This window comes from Cheilinus undulatus, linkage group 6 (assembly GCF_018320785.1).
Source record: "Cheilinus undulatus linkage group 6, ASM1832078v1, whole genome shotgun sequence".
NCBI classification, from domain to species: domain Eukaryota; kingdom Metazoa; phylum Chordata; class Actinopteri; order Labriformes; family Labridae; genus Cheilinus; species Cheilinus undulatus.
Genome location: NC_054870.1, coordinates 17,338,543 through 17,358,684, shown reverse-complemented (window position 1 = coordinate 17,358,684; position 20,142 = coordinate 17,338,543). Strand labels below are relative to the sequence as shown.

At 39.4% G+C, this 20,142-nt stretch overlaps 1 protein-coding gene across 1 annotated transcript in view; it reads left to right on the top strand.

Annotated features, from left to right (window-relative positions):
- Positions 1–20,142, top strand: part of tbc1d12a (TBC1 domain family, member 12a) — a 39,332-nt gene continuing 19,190 nt past the window's right edge. The window contains exons 1-2 of the mRNA XM_041789250.1: positions 1–1,790; positions 16,164–16,299. Coding sequence (XP_041645184.1) covers positions 298–1,790; positions 16,164–16,299 — 1,629 coding nt within the window. The 5' untranslated portion in view covers positions 1–297. The remainder of the gene's footprint in view (positions 1,791–16,163; positions 16,300–20,142) is intronic.

Below are 20,142 nucleotides of genomic sequence, written 5' to 3'. Positions count from 1 at the left end.
TGTGGCCGGGATGCCGCTGCTGCAGCCAGCTAAACGTTGAGGGATTTAATTAATCTTCTGCCGCTGCGTCAAAGCTAACTTCGCAAGACTGATGAAATATTATCATTTGGACACCATATAGTAACATGTTACGTACAGTGAATGTCAGGTAACGTTGGAATATCTCTGGCTAGAAAAATGGTAGCCCCTTCCTCCAAGAACAACAAAACCTGCTGCTGTTGCTGCTGCGGAGCTCGGCCGACGGAGCAGGCGGATTTCATGCTCGGGAACGAGGCTTGTTTGACCGATTGAGTGGTCATGGAAACGACGAGAGAGAACGGAGGGCCGTTTGGTGTCGACTTGAACGAAAACGAAGAAAAGGGAGGAGGGGGGAGAGCGGGCCAGAAAGCTTACATCGCAGTCAAAGACCATGGTACAACGCTGCTGACCGGTGACAGCGGGGGTCAGGAAGCCGTGAAGGGTCATATTTATTTGACCGGTAACGGGAGGAATGTAAACAGAGACGCCTCAATACAGCCACCCCCACACAAGAGGGAGATAATGTTGGATTTGGTCGCGGGGGAGAAGTACCTTCCCGGGCAGTTGACTGACAGCTGTGTGATATCTGGGGTTTGCAGCGACCACAGCGGCCTGGTAAACGGATTTACTGAGTCATTCGGTGAGGAAGAGCCGACAATTATCGGGCTGGAAGGAGGAGGAGGTGAAGGAAAAGAAGGGGAAGGAGAAGGAGGTGGGCTCGGCCTCACGGGGACCATAGACGCTTCCTGTCCAGCTGTGCTCGGGGCTCGGGTTTCAGTGGGGACAGGCCGACAGATGCGGCAGCACCCTGCGAGGCAGAGTGAAGGGGAAACTCCGGATTCCGACGACGTTACCCCCGTGGAGGAGTCCAGGGGCTGCATCCGGACTTCTGCTCTACTTGATCGGTTGCCATGCACGGGGAGGCACCAACGGAACTGCGCCTGCACCCCGGCTGTTCTCTCGGGTCCAAATGTAAACATGCCCAACGGGGATGTTGACAGCCCGGGGCACAGAGATCCAGAAGCTGACATAGCTTACTGCAAACAAACTGGGATGATTTCCAGCCAGTTGCTGGGTCAGAGACTTGGTCTATGCGACGTGGACTGCGAGGAAGTGAAAGTAGCCAACGGCGGTTTACACATCCTTACAGCCGAAAGAGAAACATGTGACTGGCCAGACTCGGACTGTTTGCATGAAAACAACACTGACACTGATTTCGACCTGGGGTTAGGGCAGGAAAATGGGGCAGGGCCAGGATTTTGTCTCAGGAGCCAAAGGGCTTTCAGCGGGACGTATGTCCCTTCATGCCCGGGGGAGGATGCACCAGCGTCGCAAGAACTCAGTTGCTCCCCCGAGCCCTCCTCCCTATCCCCGTCCAAGGACTCTCCCTTCTTGGGATCAAGTGCCAAACTCCCCTCACCCTTATCACCCTCCCCCTCCAACTTGAACGGTGACAGCCCGCTCTCTGAACCCAACATCAGAGAGGATGAGGAGGACTTCAGTGACCTTAGTTTTCCCGTCAGGCCCCAGAGTTTGAGGACTAACCTCAACCTCGCAGTGTCCCTTAGCTGCGACGCCACTCCACTGTCCCCAGACGATGATGGTGGATTTTATTTCGGAGATGAGGGTTACGATGAGGACTTCAGAAACGTTTTGGATGCAGGCCGAAGGCAGAGCGCCCCAGACAAGCTGCCAGACCTGACCGAGCAGGCTGACAGCTCAGATCCAAAACTGATGCCAAAGAGATTCGGCATCGCGGACTTCTTCACCAGGTAAAGAAACATGGTCCCTCCCTCAGCCCCCAGCAAAAGTGCATTTGAAAATTAATCAAAAACTCACCAGAAGGAGCATAATGATTTTTATTACAATTTTTTTTACATCACATTTATTTCAGAATCAGAAAAAAAACAAATCTTTTTGTTTTCTGAGAACAGTCATATAACACATGCTGGGTACACAATCCAGACACAATAGATTTCAGATGCCTGTTTGGTATGTCAAATATGTTATATGCAGCTGTAGTTGGTTTGAAGCTTGGCACAGTCTGTAGGCTGGGAAACTGTGGTCAGACATGAAGGGATGGAGAAACAAGCCCAGAGAAAAATGGTACAGAGGGTTGAAAGAACACACAGACAGGAATGGGAACTACAGGGTACCGTAGGACATGGCAGAGTTGTCACAATACTAGAAATGTGAATATCTATATGATTCTTGTAAATAAAAAAAGTATACCTCCTTGACACTATTGGGTCCAAAAAGACACAATCTTAATAGCAATGAAAGGCAAATTAAATACCAAATAAACTGCCAGTAATAATTTGGAAGAATTGTATGCTGTCTGTATTTTCCTGTTTTCTTATTTAGGATATTATGGGGGTCAGCGTGTGTGCCAGAGCGTGAAGCTCACTGTAAAAAATCCACAGTTCAGAACGTAAAGGAAAAACTTTAGGGGACCAAGTAATATCAGTAATATCACTGTCTCTGTCCTCTGATCTCTCTGTCTGCAGCAGACACCATTGATATTTTAATTTTGACTTGATGCAACAGGGACCTAGTAAAATGTATGAGTAGATTATAGGATGCTTTTACACCAGGGATCTGATCCTGGGTCAGAGTATACCCGAGTCCAGAGTCTGGTTTGTTTTGGTGAATGCAAATGAACCACGCTCGGCCACTGGGCCAGGGTTGCTTTGCGAAGTGGTTGCAGGTCAAGTGGACTGTCATGGTTCGAATGAGATGTGAATGCAACCATGCCTGATACAGGAGTTGTGTCAGCTGTATGAGGTCATCGTAAAAGCAGTACCTCCAGCTTTGGTTCAGCAGTTTGTTTACATTTTTTTTTCAATGATCTGAGCACATATGCAAGTGGGCCCAGGCATGGATCATAATGTTCCTAATGTGAAAACAAGCCAGTGGGGGGTAAGGGAGGGTGGGCAAATCATGCAGTTGTGCGGTTCAAATCAATTGTGCCTAATGTGAAAGCATCCATACTTTCAAAATAAGAAGTGTAATGGTATAATTAAGGGATCACAGTTGTACTCTTTGGTGACTGCCAAGATGTAAGTTCTCGTACTTGCCCTTGGACTAAAAAAGAGGTATTGGTGCATCCCTACAAGGGCTAAATGATTTGGGAAAAGAATCTAATTGCGATTTTTTTCCCCTGATATTGGGATTGCAATTTGATATGCAATTATTTCTTAAGTTCCTCATCTTATGTATTTTCCACCAAACACAAGCAAATAATCATTTTATTCTAACCAACACAATATTAGATTAAACAAAGGCTAAAAAAGTTTGTAAACATATCTAATTTTGATGATGTTGACTCATAGAGCAAATTGGACATGAATTCTTGTATTAAAGGGAGTGATCATTTTGATGTCATTCTCATATTCAATAAGAAAAACCTACAAAAATGGAGAAAGCAGGGTTATTTGTAGATTATTGTTAAGAAATGGCACTTGAATGATTGCATGTTATGTAATGCATAACATCTCTGCTGCAAAAAAAAGGTATTAAACTATTTTTTGTTAAAGAAATATTGTACCTTCTACGATTTAAAAATTGCAGCGGTCCATATTGCAAATTAATTTAATTTGCGATTAATTGCCCAGCCCTAATCCCTACTTTTAGAGTGAAACTACTGTGAAACAGTAAGAAATTAACATCTAGTTTGTCTGTATTCCTGATTTGTTTTTAAATTCATTCCACTAAAACAGCAAAATCATTGATATTTGGCACTAGTGATGTAATTATTGTATCATATAAGTCAGGATGATGGTATGTTGATATTTTGTATTTTAGAACCTAATATCTGAAGATAACATGGCTAACATGCTGATAACATTAAATTGTCAAAAAATGGCTTTTCAATTGTTTTATTTTTGATGTCACTCCCTTCTCCAACCCTCTCATTAACTGTCATGCATCATAATCAATATCAGTAATACCTTTGAGCTGTTATCTTACACCTGACGAGTGTCTTTACTCTCACATTTCAAGGGTTAAAGACCAGCACAGGTGAATTGTGATCTGATACATTTTTGAGTTTGTTCATTCAATAGCTTTAAGTGAAAGTGCTGAAACGGGTGCACCAGAAGCCATAGCTGGTAGAAATTTGTGCCATATCTGAATCTCTCCCCTCAAACACACCCTCATCTTCTGTCCTCCCAGCTCCCACCATGAGTCTTCCTCCATCTGCTCTGGATGTTATTCAGTCAAGAACAGATCTCGAGTTGTAATGAGGATCTGGCGTTTGTTCAGCAACTGGAACATGACAAATTGATTTTATTTGGCGATATTAGTGGTTTAACTCTTTGCTCTATCTCGGTCTCTTGGCTTTGTTGGTGTTGAGGATGTCCACTGACACACATCTGATAAATATTTGTCTCCTTTTCTAAAAGCCTTTAAAAGTTCTTATAGTCCAAGTTAAAGAATTATGAAGTAGTCAAACTATGCAAGATTGCCTTAGGCCCCTTAACCGCTGATTTCTCACTTCTTAATTGAGTTTCAAATTTCAAGGACCATTAAACCTTAAAATAATGATATCTCATTTTCCTTTCAGTCATAAGTGTATGCCTCCACAAAAAGTAGACAGCTGTTGGAGTTGTATTTTTTGTCTGGATATTGAACCATCAAAAGTAATGTGGCGTAACAGATATCAGTAGCCAATTTTAGATGTAACAAATCAAAGCACTGCTGACATCTCCTTTACCTAACTGCCGAATCAAGTGAGAGATTTTTTATTGGGCATAAAAGTCACCTGTTGGAAACAGAAATCTATTTTCATGGTCAAACATGAAAGAAAATGTTGTTTTATAGCAGGTGTCTTACAGCAACAGTAGTAAAGATAAAAAAAATTGCTATCTGCAGTCAGCAGAGTTTTTTTTTTAACATCAGTATCAATATTGACCCTGATTTTCACTATTGGCACATCTCTAATTCAAACCTTGATTCTGTTTCTCTATAGGACAATTAGGTTTCCTTAATTTTCAGTGCTGTCAAGATTAGAAGCACCTGAAAGCAGAAGCACAAAAAAAACCCACAATGATAAATTAGGGCTAAACAATTTCGAAAATCAAACTTATTGCATGTTTTCCTTGTGTTGTGATTGTTGATAAATTAACTGTTGTTTAAGAGGTAACTAGATGCATGATTCAATATAAACGACATATTTTTATTCATCTACTTCATTCACAGCAGTTAACTGATTTATTTGTGTAACTTCCAGCCTTTGAAGTAAACATCATGACAACAAGGGCTGATTTTATAAATATTATGCAAACTATTCAAGAAAATTGACAGTTTAGTGTTTTCTGATGTGTACAGCATAACGTGTCTGCTGCAAAAATGTTTTATTAAACCAGTATTATTACATACATTTCAGGTCAAAGGAATATTGAACCTTCTGCAATTTGAAAATTGTTGAAGGCTTTATTGTGACTTAATGTAAATGTCGATTAATTGCCCAGCCTCAATTGAAATTCAAGTGAAACAACTAAAACATGAAGCATCATCTGGAAATCAAAGTGCTAAACACAGCAAAATAGGTAAGATAAGGAGTCAGTTAGAGGACATTTAATGAAACGTTCAGCCAGTTATTTTAAATGTTTTTAATGGACTTCAATAGCATACACAAAATGGGTGGGAGAAATCTAAAATGTCAACAAAAAGCCTTTGTGTGATTTGACACTGAGCGACCCTTTTCTTAATGTCACGTTTTGTTAGAAGAGAGGGATTAAAGAGGGGGTCAGCCAGGCGAGTTGACCATTTGACGTGTTCTTTTCACAGAGTCTCAGAGCCACAGTTTGGGGCCTATAGCTGTGCAATAAGCTGCATGTTAATCATGCCCTAGTTACGTATATGTGCAGTAAGTGATACAGCAGGCCTCAGTGAGCATTGACTCAGTGCTGCCTCTTTCCTCAGGGCTTAGCCCACATTCACTACTCCCTCTGCTCTTCTGCTTTCTATTTCTGAGGCATCAAGCTGCTTCATCACACTATTTAACCTCTGCACTACTGCTTCCACGCTGCAGCATGCATGTTTTGACTGTACGCCTTCCAGGTGTGAAAAATACTGCATCTGAAATTTCCTGAAAAGAGAATATTTTGAGGCATATTGTTTGCCAAATCACCAACAAAAATCATTAAACATGTCAAAAAGACAGACTTGTGGGTAAGATTTTTCTGTATGATTGTAAAATTAGCCACAAAAATGAAGCACCACAACCACCACTACACATTCTACACATAGTGAAGTTTCAGTAAACTTTCTTAATGCTGGGTTTTAATTTTTCCTAGTGATACTCTGATATTTTTTTATTTTTGATCTCTTTTTTCATTTATTATCAGCGATGGGTGTTCAGCATTGTTGAAAGAAGATTAGCACCTTTATGTATGGTTTTAAGCCTATAGATTTTAAAATAAGCTGTTAAATCTCAGCTTATGTTGCATGTTTGTGCCAACTCTAGGGAAGGCTATTTTGTAAGTCACTGTTCAGTCAGCAAAAGAAATGAACTGAAAGGCCAGAAAAAGGTTTCTGTTCTCTAAATCGGTGTCAGTGGTCCGTGGTCACAAACTGATAATGGGGAGTTGATGCTGAGTCTTTTTAGAATTCACAGAAGTCAGATGTTGTGGAGATCAAAGCATCATCTGGAGGCAGAGAGACCTCTGATAGCAAAGAGGCTATTTGTTCAAACCTTTAAAACTGCAGGAGGGTTTGCTTTTACAGCAGTATCTCTGATGCACCTATGCCTAAAGCACAGCACTGTCAAACAAACACGATGACTAGAAAGAAAGACATAAAGAACATTGCATGCTCAAATATTTGAAGTTAAAGATAGAGTGAACTCTACAGGCTCTTAATGTGATTTGGCTCATATACTTTTAACACTGAGCATTTATTTTTGTTTTCCTGCCATAACTATGACACTATTGTTGGTGCTTAGGAAGTCCAAATCCCGTCAAAGTGCTACTGCTGTACTACTGTGTTTTTGTAGGCCTGTAGTCAACCAAAGAAAAACTTAGTAGACTGAAATTACACCCAGGCACCAACCAATCGATTGGTCTTTCAGGTTTAAAAAAAAAAAAATTACCTAGTTGGGGGCCAGTTTAATCCATGATAGGTTCTTAACTGCATCTATTTGGTAGTCTAAGTGATCTTGAAATTAAAATAACAGGCCTTTTAAAGCATTAATACATTTTTATGATTATCATGTTGTATTAAAAAAAATAATAATATTGAGAGACCATCAGTGTGCTTCTGCATTTGACCATATGGACTCTGTGATCCTGGCGCTGTAACTCTTTAAACTCATTTAGGCTACAAAATAACCTCAGATTAATTTTTTTATTCGTTTATAATGGTAACTATTAACAGGATCACTTGATCCAGCTCGCGCTGTGTCATTTACGAACATAAAGCAAACAGCATGCAGCGTTTATTTATTTACTGAGGTGAGGGGAAAAACATTCGCCAGTCAGGACTTGATGACCAGAAGACATCATATCAGTCAGCTGAAGATTCTTTATTTTGTAAGAACCATGTCAGGAAACAGAGTATTTTCACTGGTTAGTTAACAAACTCAGACAGCTGAAAAACAACTAGAAGAGGGAACTAACCTTCAAACTACACTGATTCAGTTAGAAGCAACAAAGTCCTGAGCAGTGATCACTAATCATAAAACATCTTTTAAACATTTCTCTGGTCTCATGCAAACACATGAGTTAAGTTTCTCAAAGCCTTGTTCAGTGTTAGCAAGGGTTGTCACACATTAACATGAGATTATGCTCAATCACAAAATGAAACTCCTACTGTCAAGGTAAAATTGTACGATTGCATAATGTTTGAGCTTTGATGAAACTGCTGCAGTGAAGACTCATATCTGTGTTTTCTTTAACAGTTAGAATATATTTGCCTCAATAAAAAAGCCTTTCATTTGGATGCTATGAGCCATTATTATTAAATGTAATGTCATTACACAACTGTGCTTGTTAGAATAAAGAGGCTGTTGAAATTGAGTTGCTTATAAATTTGCTCCAGCCACAGTGGCAGTTAGGCAAAAAAGTTCCATTCCTGATTGCTGCCCACATCTCCAGTATGATGATGAGCCTTTTATATAGCTCTGGTGTTTTACTTTTTGACTGTTTGGATGAAGGAGAGAGGTGCAGTCTCTGCAGGCAGAAGGGGGATGAGTGGCACCAGTTTTGGGATGAATTGGTCATCAATTAAACATTAAATGAACTGCTCCAAGTTACTACATCATAGCTTCTGAGGAGGTTAAACATTAGCTACTTTCATACTGCCTCTCTTTTCCGTGTCTGTCATGCCTTCGTTCAGCAACGCCGTTCTGTATGAAAGTGACCGCTCTGCAATGAGGGGACCCCGCTGTATCGCCCCACCTCTGATCCGGATCGAGAGGTAGTATCAGAGCCGTAACAGACTTTTCCGCAATGAGTGTGAAAGGACGTCAGGGCATTCCGCAACAGTGAGTGTGCGCTGCTGTCTCCATAAACGGGAGATTTAAAAACCAGCGCAGTTCAATCGAGCGGCATTTCATCTGAGAAAACAACGGGGATAAAATGAAGAATAATGTGGATTAACTGGAGAGACTGTGCGGTTAGAGAGCTGATCACACTCTGTACAGGAGAGGAGAGAGCAGACACATCTCTGCTCACGGCAGCGTCTGAAAAGTTCCATGATGTGTTCAAGTGAGCTCGGTATTCTGAAGTTTCCGACCTCCGACGTAAATATGTGTGCTGTGACACTGCTTAAAGTCGGACAGCCAACTCAGAAACATGGAGGAAAAAAACTCTATTGGATCTAGTTGATCAAAATGAATGTTCATGTTATTTTCCCGTATTGCATTTGGAAAACACAAAGTTTTGAACCGAGAAATCCAGAGTTTCGAGTTTCATTGAAAGCACCAACACAGGCAGCGGCTGCCATCCGATTACGGGACGCTAGGGTGTGTGTAAGCCCGGGCGTGTGCAGCTCTGTTACACCTTTGTGTGAAATGCTTGTTGCTGAACAGAGACGGGCATTCTTTTCGCCTTTATTGCAGAATCTCTGTGTAGAAACAGCTATTGTGTGGATTCCAGTGATTACAAATTTGTAGATTAAATCCCAGCATCCTTTCAAATATGGCTAATTCCTAGCAAGAGATACTTTTTTAAAAACCTTTCACCGATACTTGGGCAGTTGCAGTTAAGACCTGACCTATAAAAATAAACACATCAGGCTAGACTGAAAGATTTTTTTCTTCATAGTTAAAAAAAATGCAAGATGGAAATACATATACATCAGCAGGGTAATTAGTTTGTTATCAAGAGTTAAGATCATAAGCCATCTCCTAACTTTGTAAAATCTAAGAAATAAGCTGGAGAAGATAGTGCTGCTAAGTTTAAATAGCCCACTACTGCAAAAATGAGCTCTTCCCTTTCCTTTCAAAGAAACTTACAGTCCAGCCTGATACCAGCAGGTGTCATAATTTTATCACTGCTAGCAGGACATGATGATGTCTTAATACTGACTACATGAAACTGCTTAATTAGCTCTGTATTTGGACATAAATTAAATTTTGCTGCTGCTTGATGGCCATTGATAGAGAATATTAAGTCTGATCTGTACTGTAGGGGTTTCAAGTGAAAGCTTGCTGTTGTATAATGGATGTTAACTGCAAGCTCACTCATGAAATATGATACCATGAAATGATGCGTTATGGTACATGGTCTAACAGTAATATCCTGATACAGGATATTACAGATTCTGTGATTGATAAATTGCAAGATGGCCATGTAATAAAACATAGTGTGATATGTGAGGAATTGACTAATTCAAATTAGCTTTGCTGTCAACTTCTTTGGCATCTTCACTTCAGGTCATGTGACCTTCATTCATGTCTTTAGCACCATTACCAGGAAGTAGAGATATTGTAAGTTGAATTGGCAGGGGAATTTATTTACAATACCATTCTTTTTTTAAATGAATATACTATTTGTTTCCAGCTTTTGACAATTCTGTCAGAGAAGTCAACATGACGCCATGGTGGTGTATTGATATTTCGTCCCACCCTGTTGTATAATGTGTTTATCTTTGAAGGAGCCTTCTGTCTTCGAAGTGGGAGGATTGTTGTAACCTACTTAAGCACTACCTTCTACTACAGTCAAGGCCTTCATTGCTACTTCAAACGCTGTAAAATAGAGTCAATATTTGATCAACATCTTTATAAGACATGAGAAGAAAAGGGAGGGGAACTGCACCCTGACAACATTCCTGCTAAGACATATATGTAGTTGATGTTGAAAATCTGAACTTCAGCAGCTCAGCCGGAGGGGTTTCTTTTTCTATGTGTTTACTAAGGCAGTCAAATCTGGCTTGACTGGCAGGTGTAGGAAAATTTCTGTTTGCTAAATCCCCATCTGTTTCAGGCCTGGTTTTGGATTTGGAAGCAGGCCTCAGCAGCTGGCTCAAATGTTACAGCGTCTGAGAGGAAATCCAGACAGACGGAGGAGAGAAAACAGCCCTGCTGGAAAACCTCCACGCTGGCTGTTTGGTTCACAAAGCTGAGGGCAAGTCAGGGAGGGTCAGCGGAGAGGATCAGAACAAATACAAACAGGAATGTTTCCTTATTTAACAACTTTAACCTTTAGCAGCTTTACAGAGAAAACTTTAAATTTTTCTCTTACAGCATTTTGGTCTTCTTTTAATAAACCATTTATGACAACAACTCAGTTTAGCCATCTGTTAGGTAAAGAAAAAACTAGCAACAGAATATTTATTTACAGATCAAAATTATTTTAATGACCTTATCATTTCAAGTAATTCTGCACTGTATTCTGAAACAAGCTGTTCTCAGATTTTACATCTAGTGACCTCACCAGGGGCCTAAGCCCCCGCTCCTCAGGTTTGTTGGCCCTCCCCCACTTGGAGGAAAGTTCCACCCTCCTCTACTGATCCTCTCAGCTATCAGCTGAGATGCTGGATAGCTCAGTGGGTTATCCTGCTGACTATGGTCTGGGAGATTGATGGTTTGAATCCCAGTCTGAACTTTGGAAAAAAAAAGTGTCTGTAATATTGTGAGTGCTGCATCCATTTCCTGAGAGGTGTGTGGTCAGGGGCGGAGTCAGACAGCTAATTACCATTTAAAGCCACAGATACAGAAACATCTTGTTCTGAGCAGGGCTGAAACAGAGGGGTTTTTAGACATGCAAAAATTCAATACTGGAATGTTTTTTCAGCAATAAACTTCACTGGCATGTTTTGGCGACCTCTGAGACCAATATAAACTTGTCTTAAAAGGGTAAAATATGTCCCCTTTAACTTACTGGGCCACTTGAATTCAGGCCTTGTTTAACTATCTTGGACTTAAATCGAATGAAACATCGGGTTAAAGACACCTTTAACAGGCAGACCAGTTGCAGCACCACTCATATGATACTGTGTCAAACCATTCCAGCTTACAGCCCACTGTCAAGCAGCTTTGACACAGGGAGGATCGGACAGTTAGTGATTCTGTCTGCTTGGTTCTGGTTATAAAATTTGTAGAAACAAACAAAAAACAGGACTCAGTTTATGTGTATACTGCCACAAACTAATTCTGGTAATTTTATTTACCTGCCCCAGTGGCTAGTAGGTTGATCAAATTTGCCAAAAACTGATTAAAATACCCACATTTTGGTGGTAGCAGGTGCTAATTTCCCACCATGATGCGCAGACACTGTGCTATGGAGCACTCTGATTCTGTCCCTCTTTTAAATGAAAAATGAACAGTTGTTTTTGGTTTTCTCTTGTTGAATTTTGTCTTCTGCTGTTGTTTAGTAAGTGCAAACCAAAGTCAAATGCAGCAATTTAACAAACTGGTTCTTGTTTTAGACCGGATCTACCGATCTAGACATGTGAAAGCGCCCTAAATTAAAGGCTTTTAAGCTCAACTTACAATGGGATGGAGCTTGCCGTTATGGAACAGGCATGCATTAAGTTACCTTGCAGGTCTCATTAAACTGATGAACGTGCTTCATGACCCCTTCATACAGAGCAATATAACAAACTTCTGTTATTAAGCTCATGGATGGTAATTCAAACGTAGTGGACACAGCCCAGTGTTTATGAAGCAAGAGTGAGAGAGAGTACATGAGAGAGCATGTGCACCTTTGTGCACAGAATGAGAGGAGACAGGGACATAACTTATTTGATCCTTTGCTAGGGAAGTTTTTGAACAAATATAAATGATTGCCAGGGTCCCTGTTATACAAACTAAGTGTCCTAATTGTAGTGTTTTTAGTGTTGTAAAAGACGCATTCTCCCAAAGAATGAATGAAATGTTCCTGGAAGTGCACACTCTCACTGGGAGCACGTTATGCACATCAGCATGTGCTTGGTCTGAGCTGCTTCATGTATTATGTGGTTTTGATTACGTGGTGTTAGTGATGTAAACTGCAGGAAAATCTGGAGAAGGTTAAACGGTATTTTAAAATGGGTACCACCCAGTCCCATCAAATAATAGACATAGAAAAGATAAAATGGTACCAAATGAAGTGCTGTTTGGGAGCCTGAAGACTGGCTCGTATCAGTAAACTCAACCAAATGATCTGGATCTTGGGAAATGTCTGAAATTCTTATCACGGTAGACAAGGATGGACAGACTTTTGCTGTTTAGTTTGTGATCCAGGCGGCAAAATGACACCCCAAAAAAATCATAGCATACTCCTGCTCAGTCTTTATTCCCTACCTGATCCATATCAAATTTTTGATTAGCTGATAACCGCTGTTGCTGTTTGTTTACACACACACACAGACACATCCTGACCACTTGATTTCTGGTGGTGAGATTCGATCATCACACATCACTTCAACACCACACACTTACTTGTACAGGCAGGCTCATTGTGTGTCTGTTAGATTGAATTAAGTTTCTAGCTAATAAAAAAGAGCCACTGTGAGTTGCCTTTGTAAAATGTGCAGCTACAGGTGTGCTGTTTGGACTCTGTGGAGAACAAGGCTGCGTCTGATCTGTGGATCAGCTTGATGTAACGAAACAAAGGAAAACACTGGGGTTTATTTTCACATCATACTGAGAAAGAAAAGTGACAACCTAACCCGCTGTATCTGACTTATTAGGACAAATGGCTGTTGTTGTGTATGTAAAGTATCAGATAGATCACTCCAGATCTCTGAATTCTGAAAAGAGATCCTGCACATTAGTTAGAAAGTAAAACACAATTATGTCAAGCTTTATTTATGAATGGAAAGGCTCCTCTCCAGACAGTTATTTTGATATTGAGACATCACAACACTTGTTTCTAACACTTAGATGGATTTTCACACACAAAAGCACCTGAGAGTGAAGAAACTAGAGCCGTAGAGAAGGAAAAATATTTGCTTGGCTGTCTTCTTGGGGTGCTGCGTATGTGAATGTGTGCGTGTGTGTATTTACTCTTGTTCTCCTTAGCAGCTCCACTTCCTTTTCATAATTCCTTCAGTTCCCCTCCCTCGTTCCCTCTTTCTGTCGTGCCAGTAGCTGAGCAGCAGCTCTTCCAGTGAAATGAATGTAAAACTGTTGATTTTGCATTTTTATTTTCTCCAGTATCCACGAAAAACTGCTGCAGCTGCATGATTGTGGTTTAGAGGACGATGAGCAGGATTAATTTACTGCATCACATCTGCACTGAATACTACTGCATTTCTGCCCTCCTGGGGAGTTTTTTAGGAACTGAAAGTTTTTTCTGTTGAAAAGTGTCTGGCCTCAATATTTCTTATTTCAGAGGCCACAGGATTGATAATGAAGTGATGTGACTGTAAAGTATTTAGAAAATTTACAACAGGAGCATCGCCTGTGTGACTACAAGACAGTTTATGGCAGTTAAACACATTTATAAAGGCCTTATAAACAGAAAGAGATGAGTAATTTCAACACTTACCGTTGGTAAATAAACAGACAATCTGACTTTATTTACAGTGCATTGAGAAAGTTTTCAGTCCCCCTTCCCTTTTTCAGTTTTGTTATTTTGCAGCCTGATGATACAGTCAAAACTGAAAAACCATTATTAATATCATTAATCTACACGCAGTACGCCATCTTGACAAAGTGAGAACAGAATTTTAGAACTTCTTACACATTTGTTAAAAATAAAAACTGAAATATCACATTAACATAAGTATTCAGACCCTTTGTGAAAAAACACTTAAAATTTAGCTCACATGCCTCCAATTTCTTTTAATCTTTGCTGAAATGGCTCCACACTTTGACTGTAGTCCACCTGTGTTAAATTAAATTGATTGGACACAATTTAGAAAAAAAGCACACACTTTTCCATAGAAGGCCTCACAGCTGACGATGCACCCATCATAGGAAGACTACAAAAAATTCTGTCACCCACCGTAGCTCTCCAGGTGCTGCCCTCAGGTCTTCTGAAGTTGTTCCACAGACGGCCACAGTGATGAAAGATGCCTAACCCTATGTTTTAATTCTAACTTAGTGTACTATTAACAGAGCGCTTCTATAAGACCTAAGGGCTCTACTGGGCTCATAAGGTAAAAGCAAATCAGATAAATTAGAAGACCCTTAAGAGCTTAAAAAAACAATGAAAGAATCTTAAAATCAATTCTAAAAGATTACCAAAACAGAAAATGTCTCAAAGATGAAGGGAGATAGTAAAGTCTCCTGTACTTTTGTGGGTAAATGTTTGCAAAAGTTTGCAATGATTCTAAGATTTACTCAGGGCTTCATAACAGAGCTTTGGCCTAAGCTGCATAGAGGTAACAGCCAATGGCAGGCGGCCACATCTAATAAGAAATATGACAAGTAAAACAAATGATGAACTATAATATATATGAAATACTTTCATATTACTTAGAAATGTACAAAATCATGATTATCCAAATATAATTTCTAATCACAATGACATAAAGTTAGTTTATTAGTTTGTTACTAATGATGTTACAAACAGAATTAATCTGCCGAACTTTAGAAAAAAAGTTTTTTTTGTTTTTTTTTTCTAAATAAGGCATTTATTTGATTAGACAGTTGATAAGGTAGGAAATCAAACAGAGAGGGCAGGAAATGACAGAAGAGAAAGGAGCTGTTGGTCATGTTGAGCACCACCCAATGGCACGGCCACATGCACCCTGAAAGGCTGAATGTTACAGATACTCAATTTCTTAAAAAATGTTGCCTGTAAAAATGTGAATTTGTATTGACAATATGTGTAAAACATCATTTTTATACCCTCATATGTTTGGACAGGTTCCTGGAACTGTGCGCTTAATTGCTACAAAAGAAAGTAGAAATGATATTGTGTTTTTTGATGTTTTGATGTTGTGTGTTTTTTGTGACTTTGTAGCCATAGTTGCTGATTAAAAAGAAACTTTACTCCAGACCTAGCAATCAGTCTGAAAAAAAGAGGTTGTGTGGATTTACGTTATACACTTCTTTATATATAATTTATAAAAAATAATGGAAATTGTGTCCTCCATTTCTTTCTTTAACAATCAGGTCAGATGATAAAATCTATAAAAATGTCACTTACCAGACTTTTAATGGACAAAATTAGTCTAATAGTAAATTAAGTAGAAGACGTTTTCCCCCAATGTTTATTGTATAAATGACATAATGACAACTGGACCTTAAATACAATGTAACACATAAATAATAAGGTGATATGTAGATCCGTCTCTATGTAGGTAGTACTGCCTATAAACACCACTGTGCACCATAGTATTGTTGACGGCTGGTAGAAAGTGTGGCCTATTGAAGATGAATAAATGTCTGTCCTGCAGCCTGTGGAAAGTTTTCTGGGTTGTTTCCTGGGGTTGTTGTTGAAGAGAAAAATGTTTTAAGTTCAGATTTGTGTCTTCCTGAGTAGAGGTAGTTCCCTGCAGCAGTCACATTATCAATACAAGAATAAAATTCTGATAAACACAGTATATAAAATGTAACTATTTGGATGTGACCTTGCTGCACAAACATTTTGTGGGTTATATTAAACATATTGTCCTGATGCTGCAAGACGAATAAAAAAAAAAGATGTTGCTTTTTAATTCTCTGTAAAAACTGAAATAAACCTCTGTCTGGATTGTTTTTCATTTGAAGAGATGCGTATTGTTTAATATGAGCTTTAATAATGACAAAATGATTCTTTCTCTTCTAGGAGCCTGTTTTCTAGGAAACCCAAAGAGCCCAAGGCGCTGCCCCATAATGCATCAGGGTGGCGACTGTTTAGCAAGACAGCAGCCAAAGAGGGTGATCAAACTAAAGACCCTGCCTCCCCAGTGTCCACTGAACAGGTTGGCTTTTAAAAACACACTGACATCACCATCATCCTGTGCAGGGTCGTACCATTTTATATCAGGTTATATATCTGAATGTTATTAAGTGAATGTCTGTTCTTTGTCTCAGAGTCTCACCCCTGTTAATCTTTTCTGAGTAATTATTTCACAAGTTTGTGGGTTTTGTTGTTATTCGTCATCAGGTTGCCATATCAAACAGTTGAGAAAACTGACAGGTCAGCACTCAGTAATGTTTTATAAGTTCTTTAGGCAGTTTTCGTCAGCACTGTGAAGAAAAACAAGATTTTTGAAGTAGGTGGGGTTTATTCTGCAAGGCAACATTCATGTTTTTGAATGTTGGTCAGAGAAAAAAATACATTAAAAATGATTATTTTAGTGTTTTAGAATATGCTGACATTTTTATACTAAAGAGTTCATCAGTTTATTGAAGAAATGAACATTTGTTGTTTGTCACCCTAGAACCTTAGAAAAGAAAATAAGAAGTGTGGGATATACGTTACGGCATTTTTGGAAACAGTTGAGTATTGAATCCAGATGCTTTATTGTATTTCTGTGAAAATGCATCCTTGTTACCTGTTAGATGTCTGATTGATTGGCCTGTTGATGCGTGTGTGCTAGGATGATACTGCAGAGACTCCAGAGGCTAATGATGTTAGCCTGTTTCTGTTTACAAGCATTATGGTGGCTGGTATGAGACTGTAAAATGGATTTACGGTGTGTGTGTGTGTGTGCGTGTGTGTGTGGTCGCTAGGCAACTTCCACACACTGCCTTCAGCTCAGGATGCAGATTGTAAGCCCCCCCACTAACCCTTCAGACCCCTACCCCCCAACACACTCCAGCATGATTTCTCCCTCTATTCTCCACCCTTAGCTTTGTATGTGTTAGAAAGACATACACACACAGCTGCTCATCTGCTGTCATAGAGCAGGTAGTATCCTTGACACATAAACAGGCATACATATACACACAGACTCATACTCAGCATAGAGGGCCGTCTGTGGTTGAATATAGATGAATGATATTTGGTTTTGATGTTAGACAGACTGAATACTGCGAAGAAGCAGCTGTGTCACACACTGAACCAGTTAGATCACATTTGGAGGCCATGGCACAATCCCATCTTTTAATATTCCCTGTAATAACTCACCAAGTACCTACAATCCTCATTCCAGCCCTGTTCAGAACCTCTGACCTACTGAGCAGTGTTCAGGCAGAGGAGACGGACTGAGACACATTGCTCTCTGCACTCCCTTTGCTCACATGATGGCAGCCAGAGTCAGATGATTCATCAGGAAAGGAGCCTGCCAGATGTGGTCTGGCCTTGGTTGCCTGACACGTCAGACACAAAGCTGTGAAGGAGAAGAAAAGACGAGGAAGACTAGGGCTGACATCATTCATTATTTACTTTGACTGCAGGTTTTATGTGTTATAGCAGAAATTAGCTCAGCAGCTTTGAAGGGCAAACGATGATTTTTGCCAAAATGTTAATCCTGTTTATGAATTGCAAACCTCATTTTCAGCTTAAATGACATCTGGAGGATATCAGGAGTATCACTCCTGTAGCCAACACACATTACAAATTTTGGTACTATTCCTCAGCTAACTAAATAATATAGCCTAAGACTTGTTTACAGCCTTAGAAAAGCAGGGTTGGTCTCAACAGCTCTTTCTCTCTGTCATAAGTGTACAGTAGAGCTGTGGATCTTGACTGGTCTTGATAGTCTTGATCTTGACTTCCTCTTCCAACAATTCTATTCAGTATCACAATGCATCCCTTTGCTATATTATTGCACAGGGCTATTTTTGATCAGTTGAGGCAAGCAGTCAGATTAAAAAACAAACTCAATGTAAATTTCTTTACATTCACTGCGACAGCCCTAAAACGTACAACACTCGCTGCTTTTAAACTGTCGGTGAGGATAACGAACAAAACCAACATATTTCCGTCTGTTTATCCTCTCTTTAAACATCTCTTTCTTTTCTTTGTCTTCTTCTCAAATCTTCTCTGGCTCACTCCACATCTACATACTCTAGAGAGATCCTGGGTCGACTCATAACAAAGGAGTTGATTAGTTTAATAGCGTCATGTGTGACTACTGTTATTGCAAAGTGAAAAAAAGCGGCGTCATTTAAGATAGACTACTGTGCATTGAAAGCAGCCAGGTTAAGAAAGGAAGCTGGTTATATTTGAGTATTCATGGTAACTCCAACTGCAGCCTGAAAATGTGCATGCAGCATCAGTCTGCATCGATTATGAGCTGCCTCTGTATCGATGCAGAAACGTACGTCTGCATCACAATGCTTTTTGGAAATGATTATTTTCAACATCACTACTGTACAGGGTTGAATTGTTTACATTTTATTAGTTTATTTTAAATCAAATCTTCCAGTTCTTCATAATTGATAACTTGGCTGCTTGTTTTAGTCTAAAATTTTATTGAGTCTCTTTCTCTCTGAACACCAAAAAAAATGTATTCCACCTTGAGTGAGAGTCAGTGACAAGATCACTTTGATTACTGGCTATGTTAAACAGTTTTCATAAGTATAAATGTTAAACAGAAAGTGTTTGGGAGGAAAAAATGCTAAAATATACAAAAGTTCTCTTTTTTGTTGGAAATGTCTCAGTTAAAACAAGCTGCTCTCTGGATCTTCAATCTCTGAACTTGAATTATAAATCAACTCTACCACTCATTTTCTTTAAAAGATAAAGCCTTATAATAAATATAACACTAGCCTCTTGATCCTAGATCTGTGGATGTAAATAAATTGAGTCCTTGTACAAAATAAACAGTTCTTGCAAAAAGATGTATGCCTTGCATGGAATCACTGTTCGACAGATGTTGCACGTGGCGCTGTCTGCGCCATTTTTTGAGAGATGAAGCCACACAATAACTGCTTTAGCCTGTTTTTGTGACTGTCCGTCATGTTTACTTCCTAGACTTCTCTGTTCTTGCTCACTTTGCTGACTGCCTCCTGTGTTTCAAGGCATGTGGAAGTAAGGTATTTATGAGGAAATCATTAAGATTAAATGCAAACGATGGCAATGGGTCTGTTCTCGATTCCCATCCCTCCTCCTAAGCCAAGTATTCTTGATACTTCTAATTTATGTTTAATTTATGACATTGTTATCCATATTAATCAATCTTTTACATCAGAATCACACAGCAGACTCTCATTTCACTGATTTCATCATCAAATTAATCTTGTTTAACTTGAGATACCTCAATTGTGAAAATAATGGCAAATACTGATACTGAAAATAGCAATTTAGCTGATGGCTAATGCTGATACCATTGTCTTCATCACTTCATTACTGACCACAAAAACAGATCTGAGTTTGTCCATTAGGTTTCTTCTGCCCAGTAAAAATTCTCATACTTGATTTAGCAGTTGGGTGTGTTAGAAGCATGTCTTACTTTAGTAAAGTTTATTTCAAACGTGAAAAAAACAACAACAAAACAACATTGTGCACCTTCTGAAGATACATACAGAATAGTTGAAGTGTTGACTCTGATAAAGATTAAGACTACTGGCTAAAAAAAGCCTCCACTTAAGCCAATTCTCCTGAATACAGTAATTCAACATTATAGCAGACAGTTTTGACTTGATAACTGTAGCTGTTACCTTTAAATCACTTAACAGACTGTTTGTACATATTTAGAGATAGATTAAGTAGCTGATCTGTCATTATCAAGGACCATGCTGGTCATTGAACTGCTGTATAAAAGTAATATCACATTCAGTGTTTATATGTCGTACTGGATATCAGCAGTGCTGTGATTATCTTCAGAGTTCAGCCTTGGTGCTCATGCTTACAACCAAATCACAGCAGATCCTCA